This window comes from Balaenoptera ricei, chromosome 2, assembly GCF_028023285.1.
Source record: "Balaenoptera ricei isolate mBalRic1 chromosome 2, mBalRic1.hap2, whole genome shotgun sequence".
NCBI lineage: Eukaryota > Metazoa > Chordata > Mammalia > Artiodactyla > Balaenopteridae > Balaenoptera > Balaenoptera ricei.
In genome coordinates this window covers 50,565,521-50,583,289 of record NC_082640.1, presented here as the reverse complement: position 1 = coordinate 50,583,289, position 17,769 = coordinate 50,565,521, and the positions used below count along the sequence as shown (strand labels likewise).

General features: G+C 35.2%; 1 protein-coding gene across 2 annotated transcripts in view; it reads right to left on the bottom strand.

Annotated features, from left to right (window-relative positions):
• The window catches only part of LRRC28 (leucine rich repeat containing 28), a 173,600-nt gene that overhangs the window by 28,526 nt on the left and 127,305 nt on the right, over positions 1-17,769 (bottom strand). For both annotated transcript variants that reach the window (XM_059912595.1, XM_059912594.1), the window contains 2 exons: positions 4,473-4,648; positions 2,588-2,747 (listed from right to left, as the gene is read on the bottom strand). In XM_059912595.1, the coding sequence (XP_059768578.1) occupies positions 2,588-2,747; positions 4,473-4,648 (336 nt within the window). The remainder of the gene's footprint in view (positions 1-2,587; positions 2,748-4,472; positions 4,649-17,769) is intronic.

Genomic DNA, 17,769 nt, shown 5'->3' with positions numbered 1-17,769 from the left:
GGGGAATGAAAATTTGCTATGCCTATCAGGATCAAAAGTTATGAACATACTAGCCATTATTCTCTTCTATAGATATTTGAAGATTTGGGTATTTACTATTTATGCAAAATACTGTAATTTCTTTTTAATTGACTCTGTATTAAATTTAAGTTGGAACTAACACTCGTATGGGACTTGGTATTTTAGAAGAATATTCAATATATTCTTTTAAAATAATGCCAGATGTCCACATTAATTTAGATATTGGCTGATACAATGTATTATTTTATAAGAAGCAATGAACACCAAACAGAATATATTAGAAAACTTAAAAATAATATTATCAAGACCTTTTAGAGTTTATGATATTAAAAATATTGATTTTATTTTTAGCAATAAGCTATTGAGATTCAAGTATTCGGTTGTCAATTACAAAAGAAAGTACTTTAAAAACTACGGTAGAAACTAAAGTCAAAGCTTTTAACACAATCTCCATAGCAACGTGGGAAGGAGCAAAGTCTGGTGGACCAAATGAAAGGCACAAATTCTCAGTTTCAGATCTTAGCATTAATTCACCACAGAAAGCCATGTTTGTATCTTGGTATTTCATTTTTTGCTATAAACATGGGCACTTCTGGCTTTTCTTAACAAAAGGGCATTACCTAAGTCCTATGTATTTGATACACTCATTTTATTAAACTAACACTATTATATTTTATGTTCTAAAGCAATATAAGATATTCACACTGAATTTCTAGGTTTAAGCAGAGAAATAAGTAGCAGTAAATATGCAAATACTTATCAAACAAGTTTCCCAAATTTCATATAAAGAACACAAAAATGACTTCATTTAAGGGATCTACTTTATTTGCACAAATTAATTACCATGATAGAAAGAAAGTTTATCTTTTCAAACAGGTATTTAGAATTTTATCAGCTACTAACAGAGCATCCTTATCATACTGAATTGTTTTCATTTTCATATTTTTAGTACGAAAATGTCTTCTATAGCAAACTGTGCAACAACAATGCAGAAGGATTTTACTATAGTTTAATGGAAGATTTTCCTATGATGATATCTTACTAATATGAAGATCATTTGCTAAAGACATACATAAAATAAATTTTTAGAAGTCTTTGAGCTACAAAAAGAGATCATAGTTAAGTCACTTAATATTTATTACATACCAGGCACCATCTTGGGCTCTTTACATAAATGATCTCATTTAATCCTCACAATGACCTTATTAAATAGATATTATTACTATGCTCATTTTATTGATGAAAAGATGAAGCTCAGAGATGTTAAATAATTTGTCCAAGGTCTCCCAGGGGAGAAGTCAGAATCAGGGCCTGTGCACTTGACCGATATTCCCTACTGCTCCTCATAGATGTGCCTATTTCATTAGTTAATTTTATTCATGTAGTAACATACTCAAATCCTGACTCAGTCCTTTCAACTCTAATTTAAAATGGAATTTTACTAAATTTGGTGATCTGATCACCTCTGATCAGAAGTAGCAGATAAGCAAGTTTTGGAGGAGGGCTTCTGTAGGCAGGCACAGTAAAGCAGGAAACATTAAAAATACAGAAAGTTGAAACAGGAACTGAAAGTATAGCAAAATAGGATTATTCAGGGTAAGAAAAAGACAAATGCAGTTTTGGGAAGGAGTGGGTAGAGAGATGGAAAAGGTAACTACCATTTGCCGAGCACCCATTATGTGCCAAGTGTTTGCCTTCATCATCTGCTAATCCTTAGATGGCCCTGCCCAGCAGGCTGTTCTTTCTCCATTTTGAGGCTCTGAGAGGTTCAGCACCCTGCCCACGCTTGCTCTCATTCTACAAAAATGATTATAAAGGAAACGCTTCTAGGACTGAATAGGGGTAACAAGTTATCCTGAAAAATGTACTAACCCAAAATACCACATTTGATGGATAAGTGAGGTATTATAGTATTTTTTTTCATCTTTGAAAAATGTGAACTTAGAAGATTCTAAATTTAGAAAATCTATAAGCTGAGACTGTGCTAATGGGGGATTTTTCATTTCATGTCCTATTTTTAATTGTCTGATATTCTTTTTTTAAACTACCAGAATGGGGGTTTTTACTTAGTTAGTTAACATTCTTAGCAAATTCAAGGCGCTGTGCCAAAAAATAGACAGTGGCAATAGGATGCTATTTGGAAGCGTTAGAAATTCAAAACAGAAACACACACACACAATGCTCAGCCACACACTTTCAGTTAGCAATGCGAATTAAATAGAAGAGCTGGGCTGGACCCATTATATAACAAATATTTTGTTCTTACATTCCTTATTGCCTAAAGACTATTGTGAATAGGAAAACACTCCTACAAAGAATGAGCTACTCTAAATAACATATACAATAAAACCGTTCTGTATAAGACCAAAAATGTAATAAAGAGAAATCCAGTTTTCTTGTGATATTGAAAATGTGCATTTGTTTCATTTACCTGTATGGCAGGAAACATTCTATGCCCCTTTAAAGCTGCTGACTTACCAACACTTTTATGTGTGTCCTCCACCCTTCTCCACGTTCCCACCCCTCGCCCAGGTGTAAGCCCTGGAGTCCACTTAGGAATGATTACCCCTGGTGCAGCCCTGCCATTGGCGTCTCTCTCAAGGGAAATAGCTTGGGGTAGACAATCGTAAACATGGGCTCACTACACCGGTGACAGTGCCCCAAGGGGCAGTGCAGCAGCTCCAGGAGACTTCTGGGTAACGAGATTGGAGACAGAAAGTCCAGATCTGGAACACAAGAGAAAATCATGCACAAATAAAAAATGAGATTTCCTTAAACTTGGCTTCTTAAAATATTTCTTATTGTTAGCAAATAAGTTCAGTTAGTGAAAAGTACTGCATGTTGAAAATTCTGTTATCCGATAGGCATTGAATAAAAATGTAACATTATTTGGAAATGAAAGATGCTTTTTACATTTTTGATACTAAGAGAAAACCTAAATCTACTCTTTTAAGAGCAACCTGAGCCGTCCTGAGGTAGAGGCCAGGAAAGAATAAGACCAAATATTCTTTAAGAACAAAGACTGAAAAGGTGTTAAGTTTACCCAGGGAGGGTCTGTAAACTTCGGTAAGAGACAGAGAATAAAAAAAAGACTGGGACTGAAGACTAAAACAGACTTTCATTAAATTCTTCCTAAATCTATTGGGCATTTAGAATCTTTCAAGCTAAATTATATTTACTGAAAAGAATGAAAGGGGGAAACAAAGAAATCAAAAATTAATGAAACCAAGCTTTTCCTTGTCTCACTCCCATGAGCTGTCACTAATAAAAATAGGGTGTTTCCTCCTCAGTTTAGTCTGAGCTACACAAAAGAAATGTTTAAAGCAAAACATCCCAGTGGCCCAGGCAATCACTGAGCACAAATGTACACTGGGTTGCTACTGAGAGTAAAACATCTAGTAGAGAGAGAAACGGTCATGATGAGGTGACACCTAAAAATCACTGAATCATCTTGAGGAAGGAAATACAAATGATCTTATCATCTTTTATATCTGTCCAGACTTATCAATAACCATTTTGAAAAATGTAATTTGCTCATAGGTGAATAATTTCAGTTTTCTGTTTAGTTTTTAAAAACAACTTAATTTGTTTTAGACATTTCTGGAAGGTTAATGTTAGATGTTTTTGTCTGCACCTTTTTTTTTTTTTTAAAGCAAAGACAAAACATTTAGTAGTTTTAAAAGCACTTGAAATGTATTTTCTTATTAATGTTGCCTAGTGCTTTCTTAAAGCATCACAGGTCCACTCCATGTCACCTATGACATCTACACACCGCCAAATCCTGTGGTAATACTGTCAAAGGCTCCTGAAATTAATTTCCCTTTAGGTATATATATTTCTCAGGTGTAAGGAGGTTACAAGGCAAAAAGTTGCTCTGTTGGAAGAAGTACCCAACTTTGCTTGAAGGATAAGATCTTTGCACATTTTTCGATACAGAAGAAAGTACCTCTGCCAGCCTTCTCACTTCCACCAAATATGTGCTCCCAAACACCAATTTCTCTCATTTAAACTGCATAGTTTAACTTTTAACCTCTGTTCTTTGTGACTGAAGATCATATTTAGTGAATGCTTCTCTGTGTCTGTAGGGGGTGCTGAAGGGCTCAGTGTTGATAAAATATTTTAATATTAAAATATTAAATATTAATATTAAAATAAAATATTAAAACTTTTCTCTTATAAAAAATGTTCCATTACACAACTACGCAAATGTACTTAATGCCACTGAACTGAACACTTAAAGATGATTAAAATAGTAAATTTTATGTTACGTATATTTTACCACAATTTTGAAAAATGAACACCAAAATAGCATAAAACACAATTCCTAAGCTCACTGAATAAGAGGCAGGAAAAGAAAAGAAAAAAGAAAAGAAAAGAAAAGAAAAGAAAAAAGGAAAGGAAAGGAAAAGGAAAGAAAAGGAAAGAAAAGGAAAGAAAACAGTCCCGTGTACCTTTTAGAAAACTGTGGTAGGTGTGATGCAGACTCCTCATGGCCAGCTCTTGCAGAGGCAGGACGTGATCCTTCTCTGTCCCTATGGCCTTCACCTCAGCAGGGAGGAAAACTGTTAGTTGCCCTGATGAAAAGGAAAGCAGCTTCACCTCAGAAACTTGAATGGGAGCACCACAGCTACAGAAAGACACACATTCACAGTAGTATTAGCCAAAAGGAAATGACTATATGTGCCAATAAAAATACGTTAATCAAAATATACATTTAAAATTTTAAGACATTGATGAATTAGCAGAATTCTTTTCAAAGTGAACAGATGCTATTCTGGGTTCCTTAATAAAATCTGGCATAGAAATTTAGATGCATCATTTGGACCTCAGCTAAATCTTCACTGAGTTCCAGACACTTCCAGTAAGGACAAACTTAGAAGAAATTTCCTTCATAGGGTCTATACAATTTGCTTTGTAAGCTCTATTCATACTCATTTTCTTACCCTTTCCAAGTTTATGTTTATTGAAATTTTCAAAATTAAAAGGAACAAAGAGTACTCTGTTTAGTTATAGTACCATGGTTTAACAAAATTTTTGTGTTGGGGGAAAAAAACCCTACAAAGCAAACAGATTTGTAATGATAGCAGATAACTTTATTGGGTCCTTCCATAAACCTGTGAAGAAAATATTCTTGGCAAAGCCTATTGAATAAGCCAAGTCACATCCTATTCCCTACAGCCACTCATAACCAGAAGGCAGAGACATCCTTGTTCCTTTAGCTACAGGGTTACCAAAACTCAGGAGTCCAATCTCATTCTACCTCCTGTCTGAGACCACCAGCTTACCTGAAAGTCTCAACACTTTTCTTCTCTAACGACAAATAGGTGCCAACAAACCTTGGCTCTCCAGATACAACGTGAGATAATCTCTCTACCCTCAACTAGAAAGAGGCAATGAAGAAGGCACAGGACTGGAAGGCAGAAGCCCTCAGCTTATTTGTTCACTACAAGTTCCTGCATTTGCTCATTCCTTTCATCAGAAAATGTTTCCAGAGCACCTACTATATACCAGCCAAAATACTTAAAAAAAAAAAAAAAAAAGATGACCCCCTTCCCTTGAAAAATGTAATAATTACAATATAATTATTCTAATATTGGGTCAGAGAAGGTGGAGGAACTGACTTTTTCTAAGGAATTAGGGAAGGTTCTACAGAGAAGACGGTATCTGACCTAGAACTCAATTAATTTTACTCAATTTCTCCACTCAGCTGAAGAAAAAAGAACCTCAGAAGGCCACGCTGGCCCTCCTACTAAGCAAAACCTCTATCCCAAAAGGACCATTTTTCCAAATTCTAACATTATAGTTTGGTTTTGCCTTCTTCATAGCATGAAGAATCCTGTGTCTGGCTCCTTTTGTCAACATTATCTTTCTGGGATGCATCCACGCTACTGCATGTACTATAGATTATTCATTTTCATTGCTGTGTAGTACTGGTAAACATATGGGCTGTTTCCAGTGTGGGGCTATTATGAATGTTGTTGTATATATTATTTAATATATATGAGCATAAAATTCTGTTAGGGACATACTTAAGATCAGAATGAAGCTTATTACAGTGAGGAGAGATGGACAATTAAAAGATAAACACATGCTAAAATAGAGTGAAGAGGGGAGTGACAGCTGTCCTACTTTAGATAATATAATCAAAGAAAGTCTTTCTGAGGAGGTGACATTTCAGCAGAGACTTGATTGAAGAGAAGAGTTAACTCAGGGAAGGGGAACTCAGTCACAGTCTGGTAGGTACCTTAAACTGAGGACAAGGAACTAAGAGTTCAGGGGTCCAAAGCAGCAAGAGTTCACAGGACAGAGAACCTTAGGGGAGAGAGATGTACAGAGAGAGAACTCCGGAGATTTGCAGAAGGTTCCGCTTGAGTATTCAGATGAATACTGATCAGCACATATGAGGAAACTACCTGAGGCTGGAAAAAGGACGAGCTGAAAAGATTAAAAGTAACAGTGCCCAGCAGTCACAGAGGGTTGGAAATAGTGCCTGCTCTTATCAGTCAGACTTGAACCTCATAATTCAAGGGGCATTGTGTAGAGTGCACAAAAAGGTCTTATCTCAGTAGTGGTGAATAGTTAGCACTAGACTGAACACCATTCCATTCCCACCTAACAAATCCTTAAGAGCCATATCTGAAAAGATTAAACTGTTTCCAGTTAAATGTATCCCAGAACATATATCAAGAATAGTTACATGAATACAAAAATATCCAGCACTCAGCATCATAAAATTCACACTGTCTGGCATCCAACCAAAAATTACCAGCCTTTTCAATATATGACCTATGATGAAGAAAAAAAAATGCAACTGAAAACAACCAAGATAGATGTTAAAACTGGCAGAAAAGGTCATTATAACAATAATTATAATTACTGCATAGAAGGACATGTTGCATACACAGCTCTCACCTAAAGAAACCAGAAATAAGAGAGCAAATTAAGTTCTAAGTAAATAAAAGAAAAGAAATAATAAAGAAAATCAATGACATAGAAGAAAGGAATAGAGAGAAATCAGTGAAAACAAAAGCTGGAACTTTGAGAAGATCAATAAAAACGGTAAATCTCTAACTAGTCTAATCAGAGAGAAGACACAAATTACCAATATCAGAAATGAGAAAGGAAGTATTGCCCGATTTCTACAGATAATAAAAATATAAGAAGCAACTTTATGCTAATACAAAGTCCTTGAAGGACAAAAATTAGCAAAGCTCACTCAAGATACAGAGAAGTTGAACAGCCCAACATTTATTAATGAAGTTGAATTTGTAGTTAAAAGGTTGGAATACTTCCCAACTCATTCTATGAAGCCAGCATTATCCTGATACCAAAACCAGATGAACACACAACAAGAAAAGAGAAACAACCAGTATCATTCATGAACATGGGTGGAAAAAGTCTAAACAAAATTTTAGCAAATTGAATTTAACAATGTATAAAGTCATATGACCAAATGAAGTTTATCTTATTAATAAAGATTGTATTAACCTTAAAAAATCAATGTAATTCACTATTTTAAAACCTAAGAAAGAAAAACCATATATTCATTTCAATGATGCGGAAAAAGGGTCTAACAAAATTCGACACCCATCCATAATTTAAAACACTCTAAGCAAACTAGGAATAGAAGGGAATTTACTAATCTGATAAAGCATATGTATGAAAAAACAACAGTCAATATTATACTTAATGTTGAAAGACTGTTTTCCCCATAAGTTCAGCAAGACAAACATGTCTGCTCTCACTGCTTCTATTTAACATTGTACTGGAGCTTCTAACCAGTACAGTCACGAAAGAAAAAGAAATAAAACATGACCATATTTGAAAGGAAGAAGTAAAACTGTCTTTCCTCCCAGAAGACATGAGTGCATGTAGAAAGTCCATGATAATCTAAAACAACCCTACTGGAACTAGTAAGTGAGCTTGGCAAGTCTGGAGTATACAGGATCAGTTATACAAAACCATTTGTATTTCTATATTGTTGCAACAATCAATTGGAAATTTAAAAAACTTTAAATACCACATATGATACTATGAAAAATATGAAATACTTAGAGATAAATCAGACAAAAGATGTCCAAGACAAGGAATTAGACATTTATTGTGATCACGGGCTGGGAGACTTAGTATTGTTAAGATGTTAATTCTCCTCCAATTGATCTAAAGACTCAATGCAATTAAAATCACAGGCTTTTAAAAATATATATAAATTGAAATTTTGTTTCTAAAATTTATATAGAAATGCAAAGCAGCTAGAATAGTAAAAAAATTTTTTTTTAATTTTAAGACTTATTGTAAAACTATGGTAATCAAGACAGTGTGGTATTTGTGTCAAAACAGACAAATAGAAAAATGGAGCAGACAGAGTATCTAGAAATAGACCCACACATATATGGACAACTAATTTTCAACTAACATACAAAGGAAATACAGTAGAGAAAGGATAGTATTTTAAACAAATGGTGCTTGAACAACTGGTATATCCATATGTAAAAAAAGGAACTTCAACCATACCTTGTACCATACACAAAAATTAACTCAAAATGAATCATAGACCTAAACGTAAACCTAATTCCTTAAAAATTCTAGAAGACAGCATAGGAGAAAACCTTTGTGATTTGGGTTACACTAAAAGCAAGATCGATAAAGGAACAAATAGATAAATTGGACTTTATCAAAATAAAAAATGTCTGCTCTCCAAAAGGCCCTGTGAAAAAATGAAAAGGTAAGCCATGGACTGGGAGGAGATACTTCCAAAGCATATATATGATAAAAGACTTTTATCCAGAATCTATAGAGAATTTTCAAAACTCAATAATAAGAACACAAATACCCAAGGAAAAAATGGGAGAAAGACTTAGACACTATATCAAAGCAGATATATGGATGGCAAATAAAACAGAAAAAGATGCACACCCTTATTCACTAGGGAAATGAAATTTTAAAACATAATGGAAAAATCACTACACACCTAGGATAAAATTTAAAATATGTAAGAACTGATAATCTCTTATATTACAGGTGGGAATGTAGAATGTTACAGTTATTTTTTTAAAGTCTGGCAGTTCTTCCAAAAATTAAATATACATGTACTGTATGGTCCAGACACTCCACTCCTAGGTACTTATCCAAGGAAATTTAAGTCTAGGACCTTTAAAAGACAGTCTACATATGTTCACATCAGTTTTATCTGTAATAAAGCCAAAAACTAGAACCAACACAAATGTCCATGAACAAGTGAATGGAAACAACCTGCGGTATATCCATACAATGGAACTCTACATAGCAATAAAAAAAAGAACTGTTGATCCACACTATATCATGTATAAATCTCCAAATCCCTATGCTGAGTGAAAGAAGACAGAGAAAAAGAGAGTATATACTGTTTGATTCTATTCATATAAAACTTAAGAACATACAAATTTATCGACAGTAACAGAACACAGATCAGGGGTTGCCTGGAGATAGGATGAAGACAAGGAAGGAAGGATTACCAAGGGGCATGAGGAAACTTTGGGTGGTGGTGGATATGTTTATTATCTTAATTGCAGTGACGGTTTCAGAGGTACGTATGTATGTGTGTGTATACATATATACATCAAAACTTTACAAATTATATATATACTTTATATAGGTGCAATGGGGATAAAAGCCTAACTGGTGTGAGAGAATAGAAAGAAGTGGAGAAAGTGAGTATAGACAACTCTTTCAAAGAGTTTTTCTCTAAAGGGAAGCAGAAAAATAGTGGAGAAGTTGGAGAATAAAAACAAAAGGTTATGTGAAAGAAGTACACCATAGAGGAATACATACAGCATCATTCAATTTACACAAAGTTAAAGAAAAGATATAAAACTTGACAATATACTATATGGGGATGTATTTACATATATTAAAATCATAACTCAGTGAAAATGAATGATAAATACAAAATTCAGAGTAGTGGCTAACCTTGGAGAAGAAGGAGGATGATACATGGGAGAGAACCATACAGGGGCTTCAAAATTGTTAGTAATGTTATTTTTGTAAGCTAATGATATTTACACTGATGTGCAGGGTCAAAATATGGAAGCTTTCTAGTCAAATTTTAAGAAATGACCCTCTTACCTTAGTTGATGCAAAAGGGAGAGAACTTAAGCAGAAAGGTATCCCATGGATGGTGGTGGCCTTACCATTTCCTTGTGGATTCTGAATCATACCCCTTAACACAAGCAACACTGTATTCAATGAGCCATGGCTATTCTTGCCTACAGGCCAAATTGGGCCTGGAATTTTCTATATCCTGTCCTTCCAGATACAAATTTTACTCTTCCCCAAATCTAATTCCTTTATAAAGTCTTTCCTGACATCATCTTTTACCAATGATATATCACAACGTTTGATGTTTCTAAATCACACATTATCTAACTGTATTATGGGAGTTCTGTTGTTAACTCATCTAATGTGATCAGTTTTCTCTTCTATCTAGCAGTTCTATATTGGTGCCTAAGCAGTTCCAAATACAGATGGGTTGTTTTGAGTCTTCACACACAGGGAAAGAAATTTGAAAGAGAAAAGATAAAAAGGAAATGGTGAAAAGAATACTGAGTCATCCACGTGGTGCCAAAAAGGAAATAATTTTGGGGTAGTTTGTGGGGGTCCAGTCTGTCTCAGGAGCAGGAGATGTGCCAAAGATATAAGCATCACATTATCTGTATTTGGTTACCCACCATGATGGCAACATTTAAGGAAATGGTTATTTAGGAAAATATAGTAATCTGTCAAATGGAAAATGTCTCATTTATGGATTAAATTAAATATATCTTGAGTTGTGTGTTTATCAGTGGTGAACTATGAAGAACCACAATATAGCCTAGTTAAATCTGTTAAGAGAATGACAGACAAGCCACAGACTGGGAGAAAATATTTGCAAATCACGTATTTGATGAGAAACATGTATTCAGAATATATAAAGAACTCTCAAAACTCAATAAGAAAAAGCCCAAACAATACAGTTTTTAAAAAAAGGGCAAAAGATTGGAATACACTTCACCCAAGATACAGCTGACCCTTGAACAACATGGGTTTGAACTGCGTGGTTCCACTTAAACATGGATTTTTTTCAATCATAAGTACTACAATACTACACAATCCAGGGTTGGCTGAATCCACAAATGTGGAATCGCAGATGTGGAGGAACCGCGGATATAGAGGACTGACTATAAGCTATACGTGGTTTTTGGACTGTGCAGAGAGTCTGCTCCAACCCGCACATTGTTCAAGGGTCAACTGTACATGGAGGGCAAATAAGCATATGAAAAGGTGTTCAACATCAACAGTCATTAGAGAAATGCAAATTAAAACCATGAGATAGTACCCACTTATTAGAATGTCTGAAAGAAGAAAAAACTGACAAGAACTCTCATGAAATACAAAACAGCACAGCCATGTTGGAAAACATTTTGGCAGTTTTTAATAAAGTTAAACATATGCTTACCACATAGCCCAGCAAATGCATTCTTAGATATTACCCAAATGGAATGAAATTATGTTCACACAAAGCCCCAGACATGAATGTTTGCAGTAGCCTGTGTCATTTCATTTATATGACATTCTGGAAAAGGTAAAACATAGGGACACAAAACATACCCGTTTCCAGGGGCTGAGGTGTCTCCCGAAGAAAAGAGGTTCATTTTAAAGGGACATGGGGGACATTTTGGGGGTGAATGAACTGTTCTAAACCTTGATCATAGTGGTGGCTATACAACTGTATGCATTTGTCAAAATTCACAGTACTATACACTAAAAAGGGTGAACTTTTCTGTATGTAAATTATAGTTTAATAAACAAGCAAAAAACAAACAAACAGTACCATTGTGCTAAAGCACAGTCCTAGAGCCCTCTGTTCTGCTGGTCATTAGCCTTTTAGTTGCTGGATTATGGGGAGATCTTAGGGGAAAGGCAGACACAGCAGTGGGGGACCTCAGGGGCTTTTAGTTCAACAGCTATTCATTAACTTGTGTAGAAATACTTCAATACTGTCAATAATTTAACAGCTAGTATGGGTACACTAGTGCAAACCAGCTGCACAGTGGCCTGCCAACTGGTGTCAAAATTTCTATGATATTTTTCTTTGATTTGCTACTTTGCCTTTATCCCTCTTACTTTCCAAACCTCAGTTGACCCTATGTGATCACATAAACATGAAGAGTCTGTAGCAGCACAATTTTGACTTTGCATGAGTATTTCTGTGGGTTAGAAAGGTATTACTCTTATGAACCATTTTGTGAAGATGAGGAAATAAATTTAAATTTTACTTTATAATTACTATTTGTCTCTAAATAGGGAGAAAATTAAGATGAGAGAATCATATCCAAAATGCTATTATGCAGTATGGCCACTAAGTCTGGAAACACAGGCAAACACATAATAAGTGACTCTTTTGACGATATACAGCAATACATAGTGTGATGATTAAATTTTTGTATCAACTTGGCTAGGCCAGGGCACCCAGATATTTGGTCAAACACTAGTCCAGATACTTCTGCAAAGGTATTTTTAAGATGAGATTAACATTTAAATCAGTAGACTTTGAATAAAGCTGATTACCCTCTATAATGTTGAGTGGGCCTTGTCTAATCAGTTGAAGGCCTTTAAGAGGAAAAGACTGAGGTCCCCCAAGGAAAAATTCTGCCTCCAGACTGTCTTTAGACTCAAGCTACCACATCAGCTCTTCCCTGGGTCTCTAGCCTGCTCTGCGAATTTCAAACTTGCCAGTGCCCACAATCATATGAGCCAATTCCTTAAAATAAATCAATCTCCCTCTTCCTCTCAGTGCAAGCCCCCCCACCTACACAACACACACACACACACAAACACACACCCTCTCTCTCTCTCTCTCTCTCTCTCTATTGGTTCTGTTGCTATGGAGAAGCCTAATACTCATGGTAAAGAATATTATTTGTTTCCAAACTTTATAGCCATACTTTAGTTATGAGGATCCCGGGCAAAAATCATAGAACAATAAAAATAAAGGGTAAAAAGCAAGCAAGCGATTCATGAATAATTACTTCATACTGTTATTGCCTTAACAGCTGCTGCTTCTTAACCTTACAATTGTTGATGAACTCTACAAGGAACACTGTCCAAAGAATTTAACAATAACAAATAAAGGTTTAGAAAACTGAAAGCCAGACTTTTCCTAATGCTTTCTCTGTCTCCAATAATTAGAAAGATTAGGTTTCTGACAAACTGCTGAAAAGACTCACATTAACAAGTATGTGGATCCTCATTTTATATAAGGTCTAATTTCCCTTTGACAATTCTTTTAGCAGAAGTTCCTACTCTTCACCGCTGGCTATAAACAGCTAATTAAATTCATTTTACGATACTTCTATTAAATGCCTTCTCTAGTTAACACTGGAGAAGAGTTGCAGCTATGTAGAATGCAGGCTACAAGGCAGGAATTCACATGAGTTAGTAATCTTTCTGTTGGCCATAGCCAACCTCCCTTGACCTCATCAGATACCAAATATCCACCCCACTACATGGAATGATGCAGGAACAAGAAAGGTATTTTTCATCCCTGTTCTCAAGAAGCTAGTAGAGGGGCTCAAACATATAGAGGTGATTCTAGACCAAGGAGAAGAGGGAGACAGTACATGTAGTGCAGTGGTTAAGAGTGTGGACAATGAAGCAGATAATAACTCTACTGCCATCTAGCTTTGTGACCTGAGAGACTTTACTTAATCTTTCTGAGCTCTGGTTTCTTCATTTCTAAGATAAGGATGATTATCACAAGGGTTGCTGGGAGGAAAATGTGCAATATGCAGATAAATCAATGAGTACACTGCCTGGTACACAGTAAAGTTTAAGCAGTATTTATAGCTGTGCTTTCTCTTTATTATTTTAATAAATGATTTTTGGGGATAATATACATGGTGTGATGGTTAAATTTCTGTATTAACTTGGCTAGGCCACGGCACCCAGATATTTGGTCAAACACTAGTCTAGATGTTGCTGTGAAGGTACCTACTGTTGAAAACTAAGATTAACATGATGATATTCCAGGGAAAGAGAACAGGGATTCAGCTCTGTGAATGCACAGGGCAGATGGGGTTACATAAACAGTTCTAGTGGCCAGACTGTCAGGTCCATGGAAGAGAATAGCAAATGGGAGAGAAGACCAGAAAGGTACCTGTCTTGAAAGCTAGTGTCGCTCATCTCAATAAGAAGTAATCATGAAATGAACTGTCAGTAAAGAGGGATGGAAGCTCCATGATATGTTCAGTTCACAATAAAATGAAATAACTAGTAGCTGGCAATTGTTAAGCCTTGGTATCTTTGATTTCTAACTCGATAGTTTTTATTACTTTAGAATAAATGCTGAGGTGGTTACAAAGAAGATTGTACATTCGAACCCTTAAGTGAGTTATTAAAATGAGTTGAAGTCTGTTACAAATGTCAGGACCCTTGGCTTAGTTACATAAATAATTTATAACAATTATCACAATTCCCTTTCAACTCTATGTTTTCAGAGCTGCCATTCAGCATTTAAACCTAAACAAGCTAAATGAATGGTAACATCATTTTGCCACTGAGATTATGCTCCAAAACATGTATGTGATTTAGCAAATTAATTCATATGCATTTTCAAACTTACCATGCCACCGACCCAAGTGTTAAGAGTAAAGAATTAGTTTCAATTCCCTTACCAAAAGAACCCAAGTAACTGTCTTTTATACTTCAGAAAATACACTGTCATCCACATGCTCATTATTGGGGGAACTGCTACCAGATTAACCCTTTTTAGCAAAAAAGTTCTTTTTCAGCTTAAAATAAGAGGAAAAGTAAAGGGAAAAAGTAGATATGGAGAAGGAAAGAAATTATGTCACCCTGATAGAATAAGCCTTGGTTTGGATAAAGCGTCTGTCCTCTTGGCAGAGCCTCTTTAAGGCTTAGTTTTGTTCCATCTGAGAATGCATTTATTTTACTTTCATTCTTGAAAGGTATTTTTGCTGGTTGCTAAATTGACTGGTTGTTTTCTTTGGCACTTTAAAAATATCATTCCACTGTTTTCTGGCCTTCAAAATTTCTGATGAGAAGGCAATGGTCTTTTGAATTATTTCTTTGTATGTAGTTTGTCATTTTTCTCTGGTTGCTTTCAAGATTTTCTTTTTATCTTTGGTTTTCAGCAGCTTTGACTGGGTACAGTTTTCTTTGTAATCTATATTACTTAGAGTTCACTGAGTTTCTTGAAAATGTAAATTTATGTCTTTTATCATATTTGGCAAATTTTTGGACAATATTTCTTCAAACAATTTTGTTGTTGTTAAGGCCCCATTTTCTCTCTATTCTCCTTCTGGGATGACAAATATCAGGCTTTTTTGTACTGTTTGGCAGGTCCCTGATGATGCTGATGTTCATTCTTGCTTTCAATCTTTGTGTGTGTGTGTGTGTGTTCTTCAGACTGAATCATTTCTATTGATCTACCTCCAAGTTCACTGACTTTTCCTCTCTTACACCATTCTGTGTTAAGCTCATCATGTAGTTTTTACTTTCCGTGACACTAGGTCATATTTTCTTTATTCTTCAAATGTTATTTAATTTTGGATTATACCCTGGACATTTTGAAAGTTATATTGCAGATACTCTGGATTCTGTTATATTCCTCTAAAACTTAAAAGGAGTGTCACTATTTTTGTTTTAATAAGCAATTAATTACTACATTGGAATCAAACAACAAACTCTGTCACTTGAGTGACAGCTCAAGTCCTACCTCAATTTTTTTTAATACGTAGCGAGGCTGCTTTGTGCCTGCCACACGGAGGTGTGGTTCAAGTATCTAGTATAGCTTGTTTTTTGTGTGTAGGCAGCCCCCACACAAAAATGGACTGTGATCCAAGGGACATTTTCTAGTATGTTGATTTAACTCAGAACTCTGAATGCATTTCTCATAAAGACAACTCTGTTACCTTGAGTGGTTATATTAACAAACCATTTAACCAAATCATTTATCCAATTTGTACCCAAATCCAGCTATAATTGCTTATTTATATAAGAAAAAGCAAAGCAGTGGCTTGGTTTCTTTTTCTCATAATCAGACAACTGAGAAAATAACTCTGGTATAGGGTCACTTTTACCATTAAGTTCTCCTGAGTAAGCAAATGTGCCAATTACCACTTTTTAAAATTCTAACATGGGAGGGACTTCTCTTTCGAGGTAAAATATAGAAGAATGGAAGACATTTGTTTCCGTGGTAACAATAAGAAAAATCCAGACAAAATAAAAATCATATTTTTCCAAGAGGCTAGCAAAGAGCATGAATGCAAGGAATCTGTGATAGCCATACTCCAGGATGGCTCCCATGCTGCTCCCCTCCTGGTAGTTTCCTCTCACAATGAATAGGGTTAACCTGTGTAATCAATAGGATATAACAGAAATGGCAGTGTGTGACTTCAAAGCTAGGTCATAAAAAGGCAGTCCTATGCTCTGAATTTTCACCACTCTACTTTTCTCTTAGGGTATTTATTTTTTGTATTACAGTTATTTTTATATATTAGGATAAACATCTAAATTATCTTTTCTACAATTATTAGCATAGCACAGTGCTGACCTGCTAAAGTTCAATAATTATTTGACAAATAAATGAACATAGAATAAGAAGGAGCTAACTTTATTCACATTTCTATGAATATCAAAGATAATTCTGTGAGACTTCTGAGATTTCTTGAAACTGTGCAACATTTGTTATTAGCTATTTTTATACCTTTTTATATGCCTTATACCTGGTTCTCTATTTTCCTTCTGAGATGTGAATTTTATATATATATATATATATATCAGATATTTTTATATCATGCCACAGGTCCCTAAAGCTGTATTCATTTTGCTCTAATTTTCTTAGACTGTTAATCAGAGAAGGATAATACAATTCTTTCAGAGAAAGCACAGTACAGCCGGAGCTGATGTGTTCTTTATTCCAGACCTACCTCTGGGCTAGAAGGAACATGTGATGGTGGTGGAGAACCAAGTGCGCTGATACTTCTATTCTCAGCTTAAATATCATCTCCTTGGAGAGAATTAGCACTGAGTTTGTTTAATTATTGACTGTTCACTTGGATCCCTAGCTAGATTATGAGGTCCAGGAAGGCAGGTACTGAATTGTTTGGCTCCTACATTGTATGTCCACTGTCTAGACAGTGACCAAACAGAGTAGTTGCTCAATAAATACACACTGAATAAACAACCGAACCAAGATCCTTGTTCAGAATCAAAAGGTACACTTTCTAGGCCTCAAATACCCTTATGCTCTTTATATAAGATTTACCTTAGAACCCTGTTCTACACCTTGCCCCTCCTTTTCCCAAAGCACCCCCACTTTGACTTGGAATGGGAGAGTCCCTTTGCACATATACAACAGATAAAAGAGATAAAAGAAGGGGAGCCTCTAAATTCTGTTGCCAAGACTTCAATAGTCACCATGTATTAGAATTCTGAATACATTTTTGCCACAGAAATATTTTATAAGTAAGTATAATTTGGGGGGTGCAAAATGGGTTAAATGACCTTTTAATGAGCTGGCTAGGAGTATAACCACCAGAACCGCTTCTGTAAGAAATGCATTCTGAGTTAAACCAACAGATTAAAAATACCTTTTGGATCACTGTTTATTTGTATGTGGGACTGCCAACACTCCAAAAATTATTAATATTAGAAAACTGATTGTTTGATAACTGTCTTTTTAAAAATTTTATTTATCTTCTTATTACT